General features: G+C 38.8%; 1 protein-coding gene across 5 annotated transcripts in view; it reads left to right on the forward strand.

Annotated features, from left to right (window-relative positions):
* GBF1 (golgi brefeldin A resistant guanine nucleotide exchange factor 1) overlaps positions 1-22,329 on the forward strand; it is a gene marked incomplete at its 5' end in the record, with an annotated part of 106,991 nt that overhangs the window by 6,304 nt on the left and 78,358 nt on the right. For all 5 annotated transcript variants that reach the window (XM_082286471.1, XM_082286469.1, XM_082286470.1 and 2 more), the window contains one exon: positions 844-910. In XM_082286471.1, the coding sequence (XP_082142597.1) occupies positions 844-910 (67 nt within the window). The remainder of the gene's footprint in view (positions 1-843; positions 911-22,329) is intronic.

The following is a 22,329-nucleotide window of genomic DNA, read 5'->3' on the forward strand; positions in this document are numbered from 1 at the left end:
TCTGTTTTGTTGCTGCTATCTATATTCCTGACTAAAACCGGTTAATACTTTCCAACCTGCTTTGGTAAAAGCCCTAAATACAGTGTTTCCAAGTCTAACCATGCTGTGGTGAGCTTATGGCTGCCACAGTGTAAATGTGTGGATGTGGCACACTGTATCAGTGGTGCACTTCGGAATGTCACATGAATAGCAGATGGCTGTCATCCAGCACAAGTGGTTTCAGTTTGTCAAAGGGCAGAGCCCTTTTTCTTTCTAACAGGCATTTCTTCGTTAGGGCTCACGGCCTCTCTATCTGAGCTTTGGGTGCGGCTGCACTCAGTTTGGAGAAACTGCTGCTCCTCCTTATTTTAATATCATAAAGATAGGCTAAGGCTAAAGGATGCAGCTAATTCATATAAATATTGCACTGTGATTCTTTCTTCAAGTTATTTTAATGGCATAAAATGTCATTGTATTTCTGTTCCCATTACAATCTGCATAGATTAACATTATAGCAAATCCAGATGAGCCATTTCAATATGGTATCAGTTAGATCTGCAGTGAAATTTATTGAACAGTAGAAGGCTAATCAGAAGTACTTCTAAGGACAATAAAACCAAACCAGAATGCTCAGTCTTGGACCTATGGTTTGACATTTGAGCTGTATGATATTGGGGAGCACTGTCCGGAAAATAAAAATGCTTCTCTTGTGTTTGATGGTATAAACATGTTAACAGTGATAAACTCAAACCACAGTACTTCTGTGAATATGATGGTGAGGTCTTTAACAGATCCATTATTAAGATTTATCTTCAGGAATATGTTTGCCTCACTAATTACTTACTTCCTATATATAACCTATAGGATGAAGAAAGGGATCCCCTGCTGCATAGCTTTAGCCACCTAAAAGAAGTGCTGAATAATATAACAGGTAAGCTTCTACAGAAATCAGCGGGTGTGTGCACCTGCTAGGCTATATGCAAATAAATGTACAGGTGTACTTATTTGTCTTATTTATTATCCAGAAGTCATTTATTGAAGAATGAGAGAAGAGGGAATATGCATATACTTTTAGACAAATAATACCAATGTAAACTAGCACAGAAGTACCACTGCTGCCACTGCCTATATGGATATATATGTGTGAGTGTGTGTATGTATATTTGTATTTGTGTGTGTATGCAAACACTTATTTTTATAAACATGCATATTTCTTTGATATACTGAAGCTTGTAGTAATATATTGAAATCTGGTGTACTATCATGTATTGCTTTTTTGTGCTTTGTTTATGCTTTCTGATCGGTGAATGATGGAAAGAATCTGCTTAGAAAGTGGCTTTACCTCTGTTTTTTCCTCACATTCTTTGGTTTGTTAGCTTTCATCATGTGTTAACATGTAATAAGTAAAGCACAGACCTCTGTTTCTATTTGGATCTCTTGGATTTTAAGTGAAAGACTTTGTGATCACCTGCACTGAAAGAAACTGGAAATCTATATTGGTAACAGAAGTAGAACACAAGACTGTAGTGTGTATTGTGACCACTTTTTTTCCTCACAACCCGCCTTTCTTCCCTTCCTCCAATATTTTCTGGTTTTGTAGTTTCAGAAGTGATTGTTTAAGTGTAACCCAAGTATGTGTTGAGAGTTTGGAGGTGAAGCTAATCCTAAACTCCATATGGCATTCTGCATATTCTTCCCAGGATTTCTCTTGTTGATTATACTATTTGGACGTAAACTTTATTTCTGGCCCCTTTATTACAATGAGTCCTCTGAGCTGCACTCAGCCTTAGTTTGAGATGGGCTTTTTGCATTTCTGACTGTGATGCACGTTCATTCTTGTGTCAGTGCTGAGTCTAGAATCTCGTAAAAAGTGTGTTCCTTAGAAGTACAGTAGTGCTGCTTCCAAGTGATGACAAGAGGTGCTGAGGACGTGTGCCAGTTCTAAGCCCTTATTCCTTCCTCTTTTGTGTCTGCCTGTAAATGTAATGCTTTGCTTTTCTTTGCCAGGTTAACTTCCTGTGGTTGTAAGTAGGATTTTTCTGTCAGAACATGACATCTTAGGGAACTCCTGAACAGCTTGCATTTCTGGATAGTGTCTTTGTTCTGGATGTTATGCTTGTACCTGGACTACGTGACAGTCTGGATTTGTGGGATTTTTTGTAAGCTCACTCACCTTCTGTAAGATAGGCGTGCAGTCACCAGAGGTGTTTTGGGAGGAAATTTTCCTTTTCTCCCTTCTATGAGATAAAATTTTCTTTGAAATAAGCTTCCTGAAGTTCTTTGCCATTATTGCAAATATCTCTTCTCATCAACAAGAGCAGGGAATGTCAGGATGCTCAAATAAATGCAGTATAAGTAAATGTCAGGGACTGGCCATTTATCTAGAGCAGCTAGATACAATGTGCTGTTGACTTGTTGGGGGAAAAAATGCAAGTTCACTATCCGCTTATGTTAGAGAAAGCAAAGTTTAATGTACTGAGAGATTCAGAGACTCCCTTTGTATTAGTCATCATGTAAGCATGGTTCCTGCTGAGATAGTAATTGCTGGTATATGGGGATGAGAGCATGTTGGTTTGACAACATGGGATTCTTTTATACAGGTAATTTCAGCTTCAGTGACTGCTATTTACTGACTAGTGTCTTGAGATAGGACATCACTGCTGGGCTCCATCTTTTTTCCATTTTAGACATGGACTTGTTCTCAAGCAATACTTTGGATGATACAGAGTCTCCTGCATCATCTTCCAGGCAATCAAAAGTCCAGTCCCCAGCAGAGGGGTTTTTTGGTGATTTTTTTTTTTTTTTCACTAGACCTTCCTTTCATGTCTCTTTCATTAGCTCATGGAAACGCATTGCTTTTATATTTAAATTTATTCAAGCTGTAATCTTTGACATTTGAGTTAGCTTTTAGTACAATTTTGCATTTATAGTAATATATATTATGTATTTTCTCAATCCCCCAAGAACCCATTTTAATCTGTTCCAGATGCAAATTTCAGGCTGTCTTGTCCCATCTCCCCTCTTGCTCTCTCCCTCCCTTCCCCTCCCCCATGGAGCATGTTTGATCAGGTGTGGCAGGAATATCCACTGTCAAGCTGCGCCCTTTATATTAGTCAATATTATCCTTCCTTCCCTCCCACTCCCTTCATTCTCCTCTGGGCTTTACCAGTTGATTTATAATTTTGGAATTCTCATCGGAGTCTGTAATACAGTTTGTTCATTATTTAACCAAAACCTGTTTAATGAGCAAAGAGAGGCAATGTAAATGTTAGGCATGTTGCAGTGGAGTACCTTTTGTTCTCCTCTGAGCTAGTGGGTATTAACTCTGTCATGACTGTGATGCTGAAATACCCTGGTCAAGGGTATAAAGATGCACTGTATGCCCCCAGCAGCTAACGATTCCTGTTTCAAAGTATTGCTCCTCAAGAGTAACTAAATTACATACTGGAAAGCTTGCCTGCAACTAAGTATGGTATCCCATCCTGTTGTAACATCTACATGTGCTCTTGGAGGAAGCATATAGAGAAGATGTGTTGCTCAGCACAAACAGTCCCATGATGTGGTAAGAGTAACTTCACTTCTACAGTTCAGCATACCTAGCAAAGGGCCTTGAACCTGAATTATATTTTAAAGTTTCTCTTTAAGATTCTGATAGAGAAACTTAATTTCTGTGGCAGTTTTATGTAGATTTATAAAAAAAGTTTAATAATTTAAAAATGAACAGCATATCTGCTCTGATCCACTGTCAATTGGTTTATTGGATGCCATTTTTACACTTTCGTGGGCTGTGTGTATTTTAGTTATTATTGACAGTAGTTGCCTGAAAAACAGAAAGGAGACATAGAGGTTCTGTGGTTCTGTTGTCCTGGGTGATGCGTAAATTAATCCAAGATAAATTTAATAGCTGAATGCTTGCTATACTAAGATGAGCACAGTAAGCTTAAGTTTGATGGTGTATTTCTAGTGCTTAGAAAAAGCAGAAGACAGTGTCCTGAATTATGACCATGTGGAAGCAATGACTATCAAGCTTTTTCCAGGCATACAAAATTGAAATACAACTACATCTTCAAAGGTTATTTTAAAACTAATGAAAACCTGTATTGATACAAGTTTGGATCTAGGGCCACTGTCACCACAGCTTCCATTTAACTGCTCTTTAAAGAGAGCTGAGTACCCTGAAAAATATGTCTGGACATTGAAATATTTGTTCGTTTTGTCAGTTAAGGATTTAGGTCAGCAAAAGGAAGCTTCTTTTTAGCATCCAGTGATAACTGAGCACTGTCTCTTTCATGAGTGGTTCTAACTTAGGATGTTCTCTAGGTCAGCAGAGAAAGGTTTTATAACCACAAATAGCTGGAAATATGAATTAATTATAAACCTGCTTTTCCATGATTTCATGAGGATTGGGTTTCTTTAAATGCTTCTCTGGCTGTTGAAATCTTCAGAATTCTGGTATGATGTAGAGGTAAGAGCAGATACTTCTCTAGTTATTCTTCTCATTGCAGAATTTGTGCTTTGCTCTGGCCAGGGGAATGAGTCAGTCACCAGGATTTTTGTGCCTGAAGTGCTGCCTACTGGTGTGTAGGATGGCTTTAGGACAGGAATGACTGACTACAACTGCCTTGTACAAGTCATGACTGCAGTGGGAGAAGCAGGTGTTTGTGGAAAGTGTGTGCATCGAGAGTCTATTTAAATAAGGTTTAAACTAGGTAAATACACCTGTGAAGAGGTGCTTGTGTATATTTTAGGTCCATGAGTGCCAGACTGCAAGGTTTGAGTCCTTTTATCCTCTGGTGGTTCAGAGTTGGTGCATTTAAACAGAAGCTGCAGAGTAAGCTGTTAGAAGCACTCTGATTTCATGCACATTCATGACATTTTAAATGAATGCTTGTACAGTGGGTTCAGAAGAATCTTTTCATGGCTTATTTCAGACAAGAAGCTGCTGCAAATCTCCATCTTTAGAGGGTTGGCTGGGGCATTAAGAGCTGGCTAAAGGTCAAATGACTGTAACCGTAAGAGAACCTTTGCCCAGTGTACTGACTTAATATACTTGTTACTGTAGCCATCAGTTTTCTGGTATGTAGACTTGATTGCACACTCATTTTGTTGTGTCTGAGCTCTGGAAACTCAGTTTTTGTGGAAAACCTGACAGTTGTATAAAACAAGATGGGAATTTTATCCTGATTTTGGATTAATATCTGAACTTTTTCTGAAAGATGTAGTTTTAAGAAGCAGCAAATTGGTAGTAAATATAAATATGTGGCCTCCTCTCAATGCTATTGGAGTACTATTGGATCACTATGGTATGTTCACTGAAGTTAAGAAATCAGAAAAAATTTGTGTTTGGGGTTTTTATATAAAGAAGTGTAGGAACTAGACTATATGAATGTGTGATACGTAAAATGCTGCGATGCTTACTGCTTTGCAGGTAACAGCCATACCGTATTTTCTTTATTATTTGGATCTTGAGTTTCTGCTAGAAGTGTCTGAACTTACTGGCAAATAACAAATATGATGATCTGTATACTGTGGTATTTCTCAGATTGTTTGCATTGAAGGATAGAAATGTTATTTAGATCAGCCATGAAAAAAATTAAAGCTTTTTTTTTCTGTTGCATATCTGCTTCCTATAAAAGATCTACAACATTCACTGATCTTATAGATCATGTCTGTTCTTGTGATAACTCAAAAAAATAAAAGGTTGTTGTTGGTTTTTTTTGTTTGTTTTTGTTTTTTTTAAAGTAACAGGTATTCATACACTTTAACTTGGTATTTTTGAAGACCAAGCAATTCGGGCTAACATTTAGCTTTTGTTGCATTCTCTATAAAATTTTAAAGAAGAACAGAAAGGGTATAACAAAGGTTAGGAAACTGATAGAATAAGGTTTCTTCCATAACTTTAACTTGGCCTCACTCTTATTAGTGGATGACAATACAATTTTAGTCCATATTGAATGACCTGACACTGTGTACAGAAGTGGTAATTTATTTCTCTTCAAATTTTCTTACTGTAAGAAATATGAATATTAAGGTGCCAATTTAAATTTGATACTTTGACTGCAGGTTGAACCCATACTTCATTTCTGCCAACTGTGTTCAGACAATACAGTAAAAATTGTCATTTTAAAAACAAGTTTCTAGTCTAAATGAATGCAGACATCCTCCTGACTGCACAGAGAATGTAAACCAATGCAGTATTTTGGCTTTGAAGCTGCAGGTAGTTCCAAATACTCTGAGTGAGGTTAATCTTTTTCATCTCATGGTAGCATCAAATTAATCAAATAACTGTCTTATAGCTGAGGTCTTTGAATCTTCCTCAGGGAAGATGCCTCTATTGATATTTTTGGCATAGATTTTCTTGGTGTTTTCTTGGAGAAATAAGAAGTCAGGCTTTTCCCAGGTGCTTGCTATCCTTGTGCTTTACTTTCTAAATGATTTTCCCAGAGTGACACTGATGTGCTCTAAAAATGGTAGCTGTACTGCAACTGGGATGGGAACTTCTCAAGCCCGAAATGAACATGAGAATTGTCATAATTTCACTTAAGATTTAAATTATTTTCTGTATAAAGGAAGAAGGAGGAGGAGGAATGTCCTTGATGAAGAATGATTTACAGATGCACCAAGACAGGCACCATAACTTTTTCAAGGCTTTTCTGTTGTGTGCAGGACAGCATTTATGCAGAGTGTGTGAGGAGTCAGTTATGGATGGTGTCACTCTGAGCTCTAATTGATTCTGTTGAATTGTACTTTGAGCCCTTCAACACAGGTTACTGAATGAAATTAGAGCTCCTGCAAAGGAGAGTCTTGTAATTGAGATATTTGTAATGAGTACTGAACAGACAGAAAGGGATAAACTGTGGTCGTGTAGAATCCTTAATTTGATAACTTTTTAGCTCTTGTGTTAATCTTCTGGTTTTTGTTTCTGAGTAGTAAGGAACTTAGTGGATAAAATTGAAAGAAGTGGAGTGGATCTCAGAATATCTAGAGCAAAAAAATGGAACCAACCCAGTAAGGTGGTCTTCACACTAGGTATTTCTTCATGTCTCCTAAAGTCCCTTTTGCAGTTCAGCCCCACAACCTTTGTGATACCACTTAAGCATCGTTTCAATGCAGTTCTTTCAGTGCAGTTTAACACTAGAGCTTGGAGCTTAAGTCTTCCTTCTATGCATGGCTAATGACTGGCAGGTACAGGCAGGAGATGGTGCTGTTGGAAGGAATTGTTTCCTGACCCTTAATCCTTAAGGACCCAAGGATTTAGATGGACAAGCACTCCTGGCTGTTGCTTGGAAGAGTTCCCACAGTAGTCTTGTTCTGTAACACCAGCCTTCTGTTACCACTGCGGGGCTGGGCTCTGAAGAGCTGCCACATGTGCGTGATGTGCAACTGACTCTCTCTTGTTCCACACTTGTTGAGAAATTACTTTCCCACTTGTTGGGCACTCCATTATTTCCTTCAGTTACTGCTTCTGTGTGAAGTGGAGCCATAAAGGAATTGGCTTAATGGATGTACATTAGGGGGCAATAAATTGCAGTTTGATTTGGTGGACAGGCAGTACCAGATGCTCCATAGAAGCTAAGGTTCCTCTTAAGTCAGGCATTGAGATTTTGTAGTGAGTTTTTTTGATGGTGATGTTTTTGTTTTTGTCAAGAGTAGTGAAAAGGAATTGTGCCTGATTAAGAGACCTTAAGGTTATTTGCATTATAGTAAAAACTATGTGGAAGGAGGAGTATACATGAAATTCCTTAATTCTACTAGCAGTTTGCTAAGTATATAGCTCTTCTGTTCTGTCATCTTCCTTCTTTTACCGGTCTTCTCCCCTCACTCAATAGTTGCCATCTGACCTGTTAAAAATGTTGTCACAGAGGTGATTTACTTCAAAGAAGCAATAGCCTGTGTCAGAAAGTGCAGGTGCATATTTATATAGTTGCATAACATGTAATAAGACTGCCAAGAAGTGTTGATTATGCATACACAAGAAGCATACTGAAGTATTCCTTATCTCAAAGAGTCTGTAGCTTAAGAGGGTAGCAACAGAGAGAAATCATTATGTATACGAAGTTGTTAAACACTTGAGGGTTTTTCTTAATGTTTACCTCCATTTGTCATTCAAACAGGCTGTTGTTGGCTGATCCCTAATATGGTTTATACCAAGATGTGAGTTTGAAGGAGAGGTTTGAAAGAAGATATAATTGGGCAAAATGTCCTTTTCTTCAGGAATAGTGCAGCGATTTGTGGTAAAATGCTACTTCTGTCAATAATTAGTGTGGAATAAAAAAGCCAGTAAGAAAAGAGGTAAAATGGCAGGGATTAAAACAGAAGTATAAAAGTAGCAGACTAATGGAGAACATTGTTATTAAAATAGCAGATTGGTTAGGGAATGTTAATAGTGAGGGTATATGTACTTGGTGGCTTGTCCATTTGAGGTAAACTTGTAAGAGCTTTTTCTTCTTAGGGCAACTGTAGCTTGTTAACTGAATGTTGTAGAACAGACTATTGCTGAAGGGTTATTTTTTGTTTGTGCTTGGTTTTGGGGGTTTTTGTTGCAATCAGAAAAAGAATTAATCTTCCAATATGTTATGGACCTCCTCACTGTGAGTTCTTAAAAAAATGTTGGCTGGACAGTCAAGATGATACTGGCTCCAGTATTGGTCAGAGCATGGTGCTGATAGCACCAAGGTCGTGGGTTCAATCCCCATATAGGCCATTCACTCAAGAGTTGGACTTGATGATCCTTGTGGGTCCCTTCCAACTCAGAATATTCTGTGATCTGTTGTCTTGCTTTTGTAATTTGTATTTAGAAAATTATACAAGACAGCAGTTATGTCCAGGAGAGATATAAAACTGGTGCATACAGTCCTAGGAAAACTCTGGTTGTCTTTTAGATGACATGATTTTAACTTGCTTTGCAGTGCTTTTCAAAGCTACAAAAAACCCCAAAATTTGATGTATAAAGTCTGCAATACAGTGGCTTAAAGGTAGGGTCTGAGGTTTTGTGATATGATGGATTCTGAAGTGAGAGATGGAAGTGTTTTTTTGTTGGTGTCAACAGGTACTTTCTGGGGAAGAACTTTGTGAGTGAATGGAAATCTGTGGTTTTGTTAAAAGAGTGAGGAAAGCTAAATCATGAATTAAATGTATGTAAATGTTTTAGGGACAGTGAATCAGTACATGTCTTCACAAAATTATAGGAGATAAAAAACCCTATCTTGAGAAGGAACATTTATCAAGTGGTCATTGTAGAAAATGGATAGATCTGCACTGGTACCGTGTGATGTACTCTATCCATGTGACTTGGAAATGTTATTGGAAGTGTTAAAGCACCCTGCTCCTGCAGAACTCTTAATAGTTGGATATTTCTTCTTTAGTTGAAGGGCATGGATAGATATAGAATTCTCATCTCTTGAACTTTCTGAAGTTAATATGTCTGTGCTTTTTGCATGGTGCAGTTGTGACGTTAAAACTTGTCAGTTCAAACCACTGTTGTATTCAACATGTTGTGAAAGAAAGAGCAGGTGTATAGTTTTGTGACAGTTGAAGAATACGTGAGATGTTATGACAAAAACAGCCCAGTGTGAGATGAGTAGAAATGAAAAAGTAAAATATGTTAATGAGAATTTGCACATATATGCCATAGAAGTAAAGTTTGAGGTGATACTGGCTTTAGCTATCCTGTTAAAATGAACAGATCAATAAACAACTTACTCTAATGTATTTTGCACTGTAATTGCAGTTACACAATTGCAGTACTCAAGGGGTGTACTTCATTAATGCTTTTTAGCTGAATATGTTAAATTCTCCAGTGATGGTGGTTCTTTGATTGTTAGAGCCTCTATCTGTACCCTAATACAAGCACTTAAGAAGTTCTGTTTTCCAGTTCTCTCCTTGTATCCCTAAGCTGAAACTTCCTCCTAGACATATTGAAGTTGTAATTTAGAGAGTTTTTCAGAAAGTGTAAGCTGGTGCAGGAGTCTGAGTGCTTGCATGACTGTAAATAATTCTCAAAGCTCGTGCTACTTAGATGAGATACTTCAAAACAGTGCTCTTCTCTTTTAATCATGTTTAGCTTGATACTGGGAGGATTTTTTTTGTTCAGATGTGTCTTTGTGCCCTGTTACTTTTCATGAAATTATATTTTTTCTTGATGCAGTAAAGACAAAGTCTGCAAAGTGGCTGTTGAATTAGATTCCGCTTACAGCTTGATTAACTGCCTAAATAATTCAAGGGTCAAGTTGTAAATATGAGGAATCGTTGAAATAAATAAAGATGTGGTTGTTACCTTGACCGTGCCGTACTGAAAGAGAATGGTCTATTAGGTCTGGCTATAGCCTATGGGAGGAGCTTTGTTGTAGAAATAAAATGAGTGGCAGGGGTAAAATATGGTTGCTTATGTAAGCATATTTAGTAACTGCACTTAGCAACTTGGATGTTCTTCAGGGTGGGATTAGACAGTTTATAGTGGCCTGTAATAGTTCCGTAATAATGAAGATGACTGTCATGATAGCATCCAGGAGCCATCATTAGCTGGTTTTCCCTTCAGTCTGAGGTTTTCGTGTTTTTCATTCAGAAACACCATGTTTTCTTTACATATTCAGCTTTTACTGAAAAAAACAAATGTTTTGACTATCTGAAGTGCAAATACATTAAGTCAGATTTAAAATCTAACAAGCACTGTCAGATTTCACTTCTGTGCTTTCCTCTATTAAATACATCCTGCCTCAGCATGAGGTTAGCACTTCAGTGTCGCGGCAGGGATTACTGCAACAAGTATATTTCAAACCAGGAGTCCCGTGGAAACTGAAGTATATATGGACAGATTCGTGGTAGATGTTTCAGAGATGTTTATTTCTCCAGCCGCATGGCCGGGGCTCAGCTCAGGAACCCCGCAGTCACGGGACCCGAGGGTCCTTGGCGTTATCAGGGAACCCAACCCAACCAATGGGGAACAAAGGTGAGCAGGGGCAGGGAAACCCCGTGTCTCCCTCCCCAGGGCCCCTCTGCCAGGGCTCCATGGCAGGGGAGGGACCCCAACGCTTCAGATGTGATCAGGCTGGTACAGGGAGGAGGAGAACACAGTCCTGGGAATATTTACTTTGGTGGCATTGTTGATGATGAACACTAAGATACAGGAAATATATGTGCTCAAATATTTCCCAGTCTGTTAAAATATGGTCAACAGGAAGAGACTTTTTCAGTTGAAACAGAAGTACTAATTTAGATTTGGCAAAGAGCTAAGTTCTAAACAACAAAATTTTCTGAAAGTATGTATCTTCTTTGTGTGGTACAGGAGTCTGAACACTTTCATCATGAAGGCTTCTGTTTCTTAATGAAAGGGAAGAATAAGGGAAGAAACATCCATGTTTGGCAAATAAAAAACCTAGTGCTTTCTTGGGGAAAAGGCTTTGCCAGGAGTGTTGGAAACATAGGAGAGGAAGAAATAAAAATATTCAGACATTGTAGAAAGCAATAGGACTTTAACAGTACCTGAATGGTAATTCAAGAGTTGGAAAAAATAAAGAAATTTCAGAGAAAGTAAATTGCTGAAGAAATGTATTATTAAATAATGAGGAGGAAGACCATCACGGGCATCCTGGAACGCTTAACTTAATGGTTATTTGATAACTATTGACCTTTTAAGCATTGTGTCACAGACAACATCAGGTTGAATTTTGCAAACAGTTTCTCCCTTCACTTTTATTAACAATCTGTTAGAAATCTGAAAGGGCAGTTCATTCTCATTCAGCTGCCTTTAAATTGTAGTTTTTTTCTTCTTGTACGTTCTTAATGCTATAGAGTTTTGCAGCCTGTACTGGTCCTTGTTCACATGCATGAGGCCCATGTGCTCCAGCGGAAGGTCACACACTCCCTTTCACTCTGCAGGAACAGCAGGTGATGGTACCAGCTGTTCACATCCTTGTATTAGATGCCTGAATTTGAGCAGCTGTATGAGGCTGCTAATAGACTCTTACATGTAATGCAGTTCATATCTTGACCACATTTCACTTGATCGTACTCAGCCCTGGCCAGTATTTTTTTTAACATCTTTCAGTTCCACCTTTAAGGTGCTCCTTTTCTTCCTTGTGCTGGTCTGCACTCCTATTGTATCATGTGTTAGTCAGATGCTTGAAAAGTGTTCCAGTGTTGCAGATTTGAAAAGGAATGGGTACCAGAAAACATGCAAACTGTACAGGGTTCAAGGGAGCAGGAACAATCTCTCTAGCAAAAACATTTTAAAATTTTAAAGATTTAGTGCTGTAGTGAAATTAATCTGGACTGATCTAAAGGGTGTACTTGTCCTTAAATAGTACTGCTTTTGGGTACAAACCTAGATGTGTGTGTTTGTTTGTTTGTTTGTTTGTTTGAGAAAAATGGGTCAAAAGTGCTTTTGTTCTGAAGAATCTGCCTCCATCCAGCTAGTTGAAGAGGTCTTGTTATGTGAATCTGCTATTAAAAGAAGGCTACAGGGGTTTTTAATTCCACCTTGAGTAATAAAATTGGCCTGGCCATGAGTTTTGATATAGCCACAGTTGATTTCAACTTCTGCTTTTTATTTTGAAAAGCTTCTTTGTGCCCTGTTAGGACCCTCTGTTAAGCCCGTTAAGTAAAGGGTGGAAAAGTTGAAACTGTGCTTTCCAGAGAAGGGGCGGAGGGAGCCAAAGGAAGGATATTTACCATTTTAAACCCTTTCATCTCCTTTGTTCACTTCTTTCTCTTGCATCAGTGGTTTAACCTCCCATTGCTGTCTCTGGAAGAGTCATGGTACCCAGAACTGAGAAATACCTTAGTTCCACCACCAATGTGACGACAATCTCTTCTTGCTAATGAAATTCTGAGAAATTACTTTGTTGTTTTGTGGTGATTTTTCAAGTGGATTTTTTAGTGGATTTCTTTTTCCCTTGGTTTGGTTGTGGGGTTGGATTTGTGGTTTTGGGGTAATTTTTTTAGGTTTTTTGGGGTTTTTTTTGGTCGGTTGGATTTTTTTTAATGGGGTGGGTTGGTTTGTTTTTCTCCCATTGCTATAATCTCAAAAAATGCACTTTGAAATGAAAGTAATACTGATGTAGGAGCTGTGAAGATCATCTTTTAGCAACATGGAGGTGGGAAGAGAGTTTATTTGTTCCTTTCCTCAAAGGATCTCAGAGAGAAATTCAACAAGAGCAAAGGTATCAGAAATTGCGTGTTAAGTGTTTTATAAAATTACGAATATAAGAGAACCTAGCTGGGTAGTTAGGAAGAGATAGCATGGGATCAGAAGTATATGGAAGAATATAGGAAGAATATAACTGTTAATATAGTGAAGTGGCTTAGCTCAGATCATTCATGAGACCCTGTTCTTATTGCTCCAAAACTCAACTAATTTTAGCTGGTCAACATTCTTAAATTGAACTATCCACAATCTAGAACTGATGTGTGTTGCTTTTCTCCAGCAAAAATGGCACAGATTTTTTTTATTTTCTGGATGAGTATTTTATTTTATTATTACTTATTATTTTATTTTATTTTCTGGATGAGTAATCCCATGGCAGATTAGAGCAGTAAGCTCCTTGTTAAGCATCGAGAATTTCTAAGAGAGTCTTACAGTTTCTTGCTAGACACCCAGTGTTAATTGGTTGAAACAGCCAGTTAACTAACTTCATGTTTCACATTTTAAATTGTTTTTAACTGTTCAGGTGTCTCTGTCAGCCATAAAGAAAGCAGTTGAAGTAAATAGCTGTATCAAATGAAGCACCTCTTGTCCCTGCTTCCAAAATAAACTGGGAATAATGCTTTACACATTTTGTCTCCTTTAACTCTACAGGCAAGCAAGAGAGGAAGCATGGATTAACATCTAGTGATTTCTAGGAGCTCAGATTCCTCTGTGTTTGGTCTGACTGACAGGGACATGTGGCTCAAGTGCATCTGGAAATATATCACTGGCAAAATTTGGTTGGGTAAATATAGCAGGAATGGGTTGTCAGGGCAGGAGACAGTTTGTTCTGGGAAAGGAAGTGCTGTCTGTCTGTTGCCTGAATAACAATTTCCTATATTTCTAAGGCATACCTATTTCTTTCAGCATAACTGAGGTAACAGCAGGCTCTGATGTACTTGCTGTGTTCTGCTGTCGTATGTTCTTATGGTGGAAGTGCTATCAGAAATGGTAAAATTGGCAGAAACAGCTATAGAGAACCGATACAAATATTTTCTATGGTGTTAAATAGTAGTGGCACACACTTCGGTCTAGAGGCAGGGACATAAACAGTGAAAAGTAACCCCCAGAGTTTCAGGACATGGTTATACTGAAGAAATCTGACTTCTGCTTAGGTGCAAAATTGTTTCTAAGCCACATGGTTCCAGAAAGCAACCAGACAACCAGGCAAAAACCCACCAACCCCTTCCTTGAAAATGGGTTGAAAGCCCCTATTCTAAAATTCCTGTCTTTATTGGCAGTCGATATATAGGTAAATGAGCAGGGATAGAAAAAGCCAGTCACAAGGCTTTCCTCCAGCAAAAGCTGATTGGCAAAGCCATAAAGCTTCTTGAAGTATTGTGATAATGGTTAAAGTCTCAACACAAATCATACTGTTTGCAGAGAAAATTGAATGCATTGTGTTAGCGGGTGGCCTAGAGAAGTCTATACAGGCATATCAATATAGACTGTATTTTACAGAGAAAGGCATAATCACGGGCAATGACAATTAAAATCATAACAGAGGCAGGCAGTATCAAATGTAACAGTAAATTACAGATTCTTTTAAGTTTTATCAAGGGAAGTTGGAGATTACTACAGATTGGAAAATGCAGCATTTTCCTAGTGCGGTGGGCTGTTTCGTTCATCGACTTGCTCAAGAACTTACTGAAGATAGAAACCCTAACAATTCTGTGCACAGTGGCTGTGTGTGGTTAGTTACTGATTCTGTTGCCTTTCCCGAGAGGTTACTCCTGAGAGTTTATGTTGCTTCCCACCATAGTGAGCTCAGTCTGGTGCCCTGTGATGTGGCTGTGTCTGGGGTGGGGTGAGCAGCCAACAGGTGCACAGCATACCACACAAATGTGGAGGCAGGGAATTTGTGTCCAAGGGCATTGGGGGTAAATAACTATAGTTGTAAAAAGTGTTACATGAATGCTAACATTTTCACTGAGCAATAAGTCTGTTCTGAAAACTGTCTCACAAACTTCCATATAATAAACTTAAATTTCTATCCTCAGAAGTCTGAAGAGCTTAACCAATATTGAATTTTCTTTGGCATTTGGGAAAAAATGAATAGTTTGCTGGAGGATGCAACTGATTCAGACTAAAGGTTGTCCAAAAACTTTCTGTAGTTACAAGCAGTAGGGTAAGAGATAGGATTCTGTGTTTTTTGAGTAAAAACTCCTTGATTAAGTTAACTGTTTTGTCAATGTACAATTTTGTCAATGTACAATTTTCTTCAAAAATATCTGTAAGCCCCCAGGATAAATTCATTATTTCTTCTGATTGTACCAGGTCCAAATAACTGTATGTCATGACATAGGCAGGGAAAAAGCCTTGCCATTTCTCATTCATAGTGCCAACTCAAGACTTGTAACCATTTACTAGTTATATTACATAGCATGCCTGGCTTGCCTAGGCCTTTTGCAAAGTAGATTTTTGCAGCTGGAACAGTTCTGTAAGCAGAAACAAATCATCAATGTTTGACTTATTGTTGCACTATTGTCCGCATGCATGCCTCTTATTCCAAGTGTTCCGGATTCCAGCAATTGAGATTTGAAGTCTACCCTGTAGAAGTCTCTCTTTCTCTTCAATGCTGTTCATCAGTGCCCTTTTAATCTAGTTCTTTATTCCATTTTATTTTTCCTTTGCCAGTTTCACCCTGGAATAAAAGTGAAAGGGCTAAGCTTCATGTTTCAGGTGAAATTTCACATCAAGAGGCACCTGTGTTCTGTGATCATTGGGTACCAGTACAGTGTTGTTTGTTTTATTGCATCAGCTGTCAATATGAGTGACAACAAAAGACTTTTTAATCAGGTATCTAGCAGCAGAAATTAAATCAGGCATAACTTATGTTCAGAATATATTATCTGTTGTTCCTTCCCCTGACATTTACATCTTGTTTTAAAATGGCGTAATTCTTCTCTGAACCAAAGGCAAGAAGCTGAAATTGTCTACAGTGCATTAAAAGTATATTAAAAGAATCAGACTGTGATATTAAAAAGAACTGCAGTTACTTAAATTTGAAAGAAATCTAGAAAGACCAAAGCACAAGGTGATTATTTGTAAAGGGCTTTGAAATTACAAAGTATTATGTGCAAGAAATATGGAGTAGTATTGGGAAGTATATGCAAGAAAGTTTTGGACCTGCTGTTTTGAGGAAAGTGACTAGAATACTTAAAATTCTTCCACTGGAGCTTTTTTCTGCAGGGATTCCTTCTGGGACCGCTGTTCCATGATAAGAGTGGCTTTGCTCTGGATGTGTCTGCATGGTGATTTATTCAGGGTGGCTGTAGAATTACTTTTAACTGTGATCTAGCTGTGTTGCTAGGTGTTGTCATGGAAATAGGAAACATTTAATCCCTGTAAGTATAACTATTCTGCATTCTACAGTTCAGTTGCAACTGTCCAGGTAATACTAAAGTGTATGGTATTTAAACCTTTTTTGTGATAGTAAATGCTGAGTTGCTAACCTGTTCTCATAATCTCAGCTGTTTGATTGTATGAGGAAGATGGTTGTTTCATTGGAAGCCTTCAAAATTTTCTGCTCTTGTAACTACTAATTCTGGGACAAGAATGCACATCATTAGATGATGAAAGGCGTAAACAGGAACATGGAGGTATATCGAATCTAAGTGGGAGCATAGTTGCTTTGTTCTTGATGTCCTCAAGAGCACCTTTTAGGTGGTAAGTATGTGGGAGGCGAGTTGATAATTTCTTTCAAGTGATACCTTAGTGTCTGGTATGTTCTGAGCTGAAATTTCACTTCATGAAAATTGGCTGAAGTATTAGCTTAACTTAGTCTTTCAGTTTGAGCCCACAACCTTTAGCTGCACAGAACCTTATTAGCTACAACCAGCAGTTGTAAAACACTTGTGCTGCAACCTTATTTTTGGTTCTAAGAGAAGAATCATTTAATACTTAGAAATAGAAAAAGCAGTGAAAACACGGCATAACTTGGGACCAGCATACAGACCTTTTATGTGCACCTTATGCATGCATAGCTGAAGTTTGATATGTGAAGAAACTGCCTGAGTTTCTTGTAGGGCATAAACAGCCCTTAGGGGCCTTGTAAATGCCACAGAAGCTGCTTTGCAAAAAGAACATGCTTTTCCAAAATTTTTTTAGCGTTGTCTTCCATGACTCCTGTTCCCTTTTTCTCTTTTGCTGTTACTTTCTGTTCGTGCCTTTTTTTTTTTTCAGTCTGTTCCCATGTAAACCCTTTCTGTGTCAAACTTAGAACTAATGTAACTTTTCAATAGGAAACCCTCTGTATTTGTCTGACACGGTTCTTCTCACTTCCCATTCTTTATGGTCTTCTGCACAGTCAGCACTGAGTTTTTGTTGGGCTCAATATAAAGGGACTTAGAAAGGCAGGTGCTTCTGGATTTGAATTTATGAGACTTCCAGACATGAGTGTCATATGTGCTTTTTTTTCTCCCCTGTCTTCTGTAATGCTCTGTAGTCTGTAATAGGTTGAGTTGTAACATTCATTAAACCATTCCTCACATTCCCTGCTTTGAAAGCTTATCAGGACTGCTTTGATTTAGTTATCTGGAACAAAAAAAAGCCATTTGTGAAGGTTGGAATGGAACTCTGGAGCAATAATATATCAGAGATCATATTCAGGTCCCAGTTGTATTATTCCTAGGGATTTATTTGCCTGTGTACACACAGGCAAAGAGTGGTGTGTATGGAAGACTTGCAGGAATGCAAATTGGACACATTTTGTTGGGACCTGTAGGGGATTTTCACTGGTTCATAATTTTTCAAAGGTTTGTTATACATCAGGCAGCCACTGCCTCCTCTTTAAACCTTTAAATCCCCCCTCTTTTTCCTGTTCTAAAGGTCAGATTTTTTTGACAACTGTGTGCAGGAACAAGATTTGTTAAATCCCTTCATTTTTATTCATACAAATACCAGTGTTTAGTGAGCAAGAGTTACCCCAGAATTCAGAAGCACATAAAGCTCAGTACAAGCCTTCTGAACCTAAATTCAGTTCAGAGATGTATCTCTCGAAACTGAATCTGCCATCTGAATGTTAACCCTTGGCACTGCACAGGGAATGCATGGTAGAAATTTCATCTCTTTGTGTCACTCAGTGGGCAGGTTTCACAGGATCACTGGTGTCCTCTAAGCTGCAGAGCAGTGTCCTGCATCTTGCCCTGGGTGCTCCTGGGCATCGGGCTCAAGGCTGAAGAGCTGTGTGCCTGGTCATGCTCATCTAGCACTAGTCCTTTCTGGTGAAACAGCAGAATTTTTGAGCCTTTGCGGTTCTGATCCAGTCACTGAAGTAAATGAGTCTGCATTGTTAAATCCTCTTGAAGCTATTTATGTTTTGGTTTTACATGCAACTCAGCTTTGAAAAAGCTATGTGATAGGCTGTTGTTCTTTGGGATGTGAATGAAGACTAGGTATTGTATCCCCTTTGTATAGGGGTTTTCGGCTGTGGAGAGCTAGTCAGTGTCATCAGTAGCTGTGAAGTCCTCATCCTTACTTTTCTTCAGTGTGGGTGAAGAGAAAAGGTTTAGGAATGGCAAGTTCCTTTTCTTACCCAGTCTAGGTTCTGTAGACTAAAGCTGTTGACAGATGAGATCTGGCAGGTCATACTGTTGTGTTTTATACAATATTGCAAATCATTCCGATAAGCAAAATGCTATGCTGGCAGGGTGGAGTTCTTGTTGGGTAATTACCCGTTTAAAAAAAATCTCTCAGCATTGGAACAATGGTCAGGAGTTGTACCTTTTTATCATCTGTTGGATTTCATACTGAGATAGCTGGGGAGTGGCCATATGTTTGCTTGGTTTAAGTCTGTTGTAGCAGTTGATGCTTTTGGAGGAAGGTGGAGCGGACAGCTGCAAAGTCTAGGCTGGGCAGAATCTTTAGTGCTTATTTCATTACAGCAGGATTCTCCAGAGTGAGTCTATCTGCTCCTCAATTTTACCTATGCTGTTTACATCTGTCAGCGCATCTGTGCTAGCTGGGAATAAGAACTGTGACCCTAACCACTGTCACTGTACTTATATATGTGTATGATATCTGCTGTTGAATGTCCAGAAGTCGTTCAGCTTACATAGCATGTTTTGTGTAGAGTTATGCATAAGGCAGTTTTGTTTGTGTCAGTCATGCTAAATTTTGTTGATACAATATCCAGCCTCATACAGTGCAAATATGCAGTATATTCACAATCTGTATCTTACAGTTCCTTTCCATCACAGCTAGTGACACAGTGTAGATCACTTCAAGGATGCTTCTCCTGTGTGCTTTTTGTGTATTGATGCAAAAGTTTGGGGCAGGGAGGAGAGTTTACAGAGCTGTTTTCACGACTTAGCATGTTTACTGGATTTAACATGCCTGAGACAGCAGAGGTAGTTAGACTGGGATCTGGTGCTGGGGAAGAATAAAGAAAAATGTCAAATATTTTAGCACAGATCAGCGTCAGCTTACTTTAATAATAATACGGGTTTCTTTTAAACTACTGCAAAGACACTTCTCTGGACTTGTTCTATAGCTAGCCAAGAGTTTCTATACTGGGTTAAATTTAAATTGGCTAGTAGGTGCAGACTTAGCTAGTTGCTTCTTGCAAAGTTCTCAGTGTCATGATGAGAGTGGCAAACAGTTGTTTTGGAGCCCTAGGGACTGACCTCTGAGGCTGTGCCTGTTGCTACTGTTTAGAAAAAAGGTCTTGATTCTGACTGATCTCAACACTAGAATCCTATTTCATCCTTGAGCTTGGTGTTCTGAAGCAGAAAGGTGATGGTCAAAAGTATTTTATTATGCTGTCTGCTAGCCTAGTGAGGATGCTTAAAGGCTGGCTAATGAAGAAGCATTTTGGCAACTACTTAAATAATGTGTTAACTCTGCACCTCTCCTGTGCAAATGGCTTTTGGCTGCTAAGTGAAAAGATGTGGTAGGCAAGGATGACTTAAGATGGACACCAGCACAAGCAAGCCTGTCACTGTGCTTAGTGACTGTACGGCTGCATTTATACCCCTCGTTCTTGGAGTGGGCAAAGCCTGCGTTGCGTTCCATATTGTTCAGGATGAGAAGGGTTGTGTATGGGGGCTGAAGAAAAGGACACAGTCTGCTTTCTCAAAATAACAAGACAGCTAACACCACCTTGGAAAAAGACCTGGTCTGTGGAGGAAGCGTGTTCAAGCAACATTGCTAGAATAGCTGAAGGGACTGTAATGGAATTTGTTGAAGATTAACCTTGGTGCTTTATAGGCGAGCCCGGCCTTCAGAAGGGTTTGACCTGAGTAGCAATTTTAAACATGAGGTCACGGTTAATCAGTCAGAATGAGAGGGAAGGAAAGTAAAGTGCATAAAGTCTGTCCTCCTTGGTCATTGCATTAAGATACTTTGGTATCTCAGCGGCTTTTCCTTTTTTTCTTTTCAAAGATCAATTTAAATGCAGTCCACCCAACTTTCTGGAGCCTCAGAAAAATGGTGGGGAAGGCCATTTGGCAGGCATTAAGGTAACAGCTAACTAAAAAGGCATGAATACAATTAAAACAAGAGGTAATTGCCTTTTGTATAGATAACCTGGCCTGCAGAGTCTTGATTATGCTGATAATACAGGCCAGATGTAACTTGAAATAAGCCATAGGAGAGAAGAAGATTTCTACATGGATAATGAGCTGTCTGGAAGCATAAAGGATTAATCTGTTAATGTGTTAGAAAGTGGCATGCAATTTATTTCAATGAGATACATAATTTATCTCTTTTGAGTAACTTTTTCCTGTTGCCTTTCTTGGAAAATGTTTGGGATGACACCCCCACCCACTGCCCTTTGAAAGACCAATAGGAAGGTTTCCTTGGTGTTTAGGTAACTTCAGAGGCTGCCGGATGTGACTTACCACCTTCGTCCTGGTCACATCTCTCACCTGCTTGGAGATGTCTTGCATCTATTGAAGACGTTTAAAGGACATCTTGTAATTTTCCTTTTTGAATGTTGAATCACATTAATGAATCCTTTCTATTAGTATTAGATGTCTGTAAAGAAAAATGTGGTGTAAATTGTTGTTTAAAGGATGTTCCAGGATTCATGGATTGAGAAATGACCAGGTGTAGAAAGGATAATAGTAAATTTTCTTTTAGCCAATCAGGTAACATGGAAGGTTTAAATTTTAAAGGTTTGGGGTTTATTGTGGGTTTTTTTGGTTTATTTTGTTGGTTTTTTTGGGGGGTGGGGTGGGGTGCTAGTGGGTTTGTTTGTTTTGTTGTTCTGTTTGGGTTTTTTTTTTTAATTTAGGCTTTTTAATAACTGAGCATTTGATTTCTGTACATAAATCAAACTATTGAAATGGTAGCATAATTCTTGCTGCTCATGTTACCTGAATCAGAGACAAATGTACAATTCTGATCCCTTTGTGGGCTTTGAAATACTTGTGGCTGGAAGCAAAGAGGTAGTCTTTTGGGATGAAATGTTGTTATCTGTGTAAGTCAGACTGGAAGGAGCAAAAGACTCCCCAAGTTTCCACGAGACTTGAGGCAAATTACAGTGATTAGTAGAAGTCATTACAATGCGCTGCTTCTGAGCTGCTGGTTAGGAGCTGTAAATCTGGCCAGTTAATGGCGCTTTAAACAGGGAGTGACAAGTTTGGCTTATGCCTGGTGTGAAGAAGGTTGCAACTGTTGCCCTGCTTCAACAGCTTTCAACAATATGCTGGGTGGATGGAGGGTCCCAGGCAAATGTAATTAATCAGGTTTGGGGTCTCTGGAGTGTTGACAGAAGCATTGTGTAGGATCCAAAACCAGCTTCTGAACTGTAACCACTGGATAGCTGCGTTAACTCCGACCTGTAGGGTTTGCAAGAGGCTGAATGGCAATTGCTGGGTACTTGGACTGCTGCGTGGGGCTTTGGTGGTGGTATAAATCAGAGTGGTAGTAATTCTGATTGTGGTGAGTGAAGCAGTGGGGAAACAGGAACTTTGTTCTTCTGTAACACATTTTAACCTTAGCTGGCTGCTTCCCTGCGTCAGAAAGGAAATGTGATTCTCTGCTGTACTGTGTATCCCCTGGTTCTGGATGGCACTTGTATTTCATCTGCTGTTAGTTATAGCAAACAAATTCTAGCATTCATGGAGGCTCATAATTTCTAGGATAACGAAATCTGGCTTCATCATTCTTAGTTCATGCTGAGGGTCTTTCTCACAATTTTTAGTTAAATCCCTTGGGTTCAC

This window comes from Coloeus monedula (genome assembly GCF_965178545.1).
Source record: "Coloeus monedula genome assembly, chromosome: 8".
In the NCBI taxonomy this organism is placed as follows: Eukaryota; Metazoa; Chordata; class Aves; order Passeriformes; family Corvidae; genus Coloeus; species Coloeus monedula.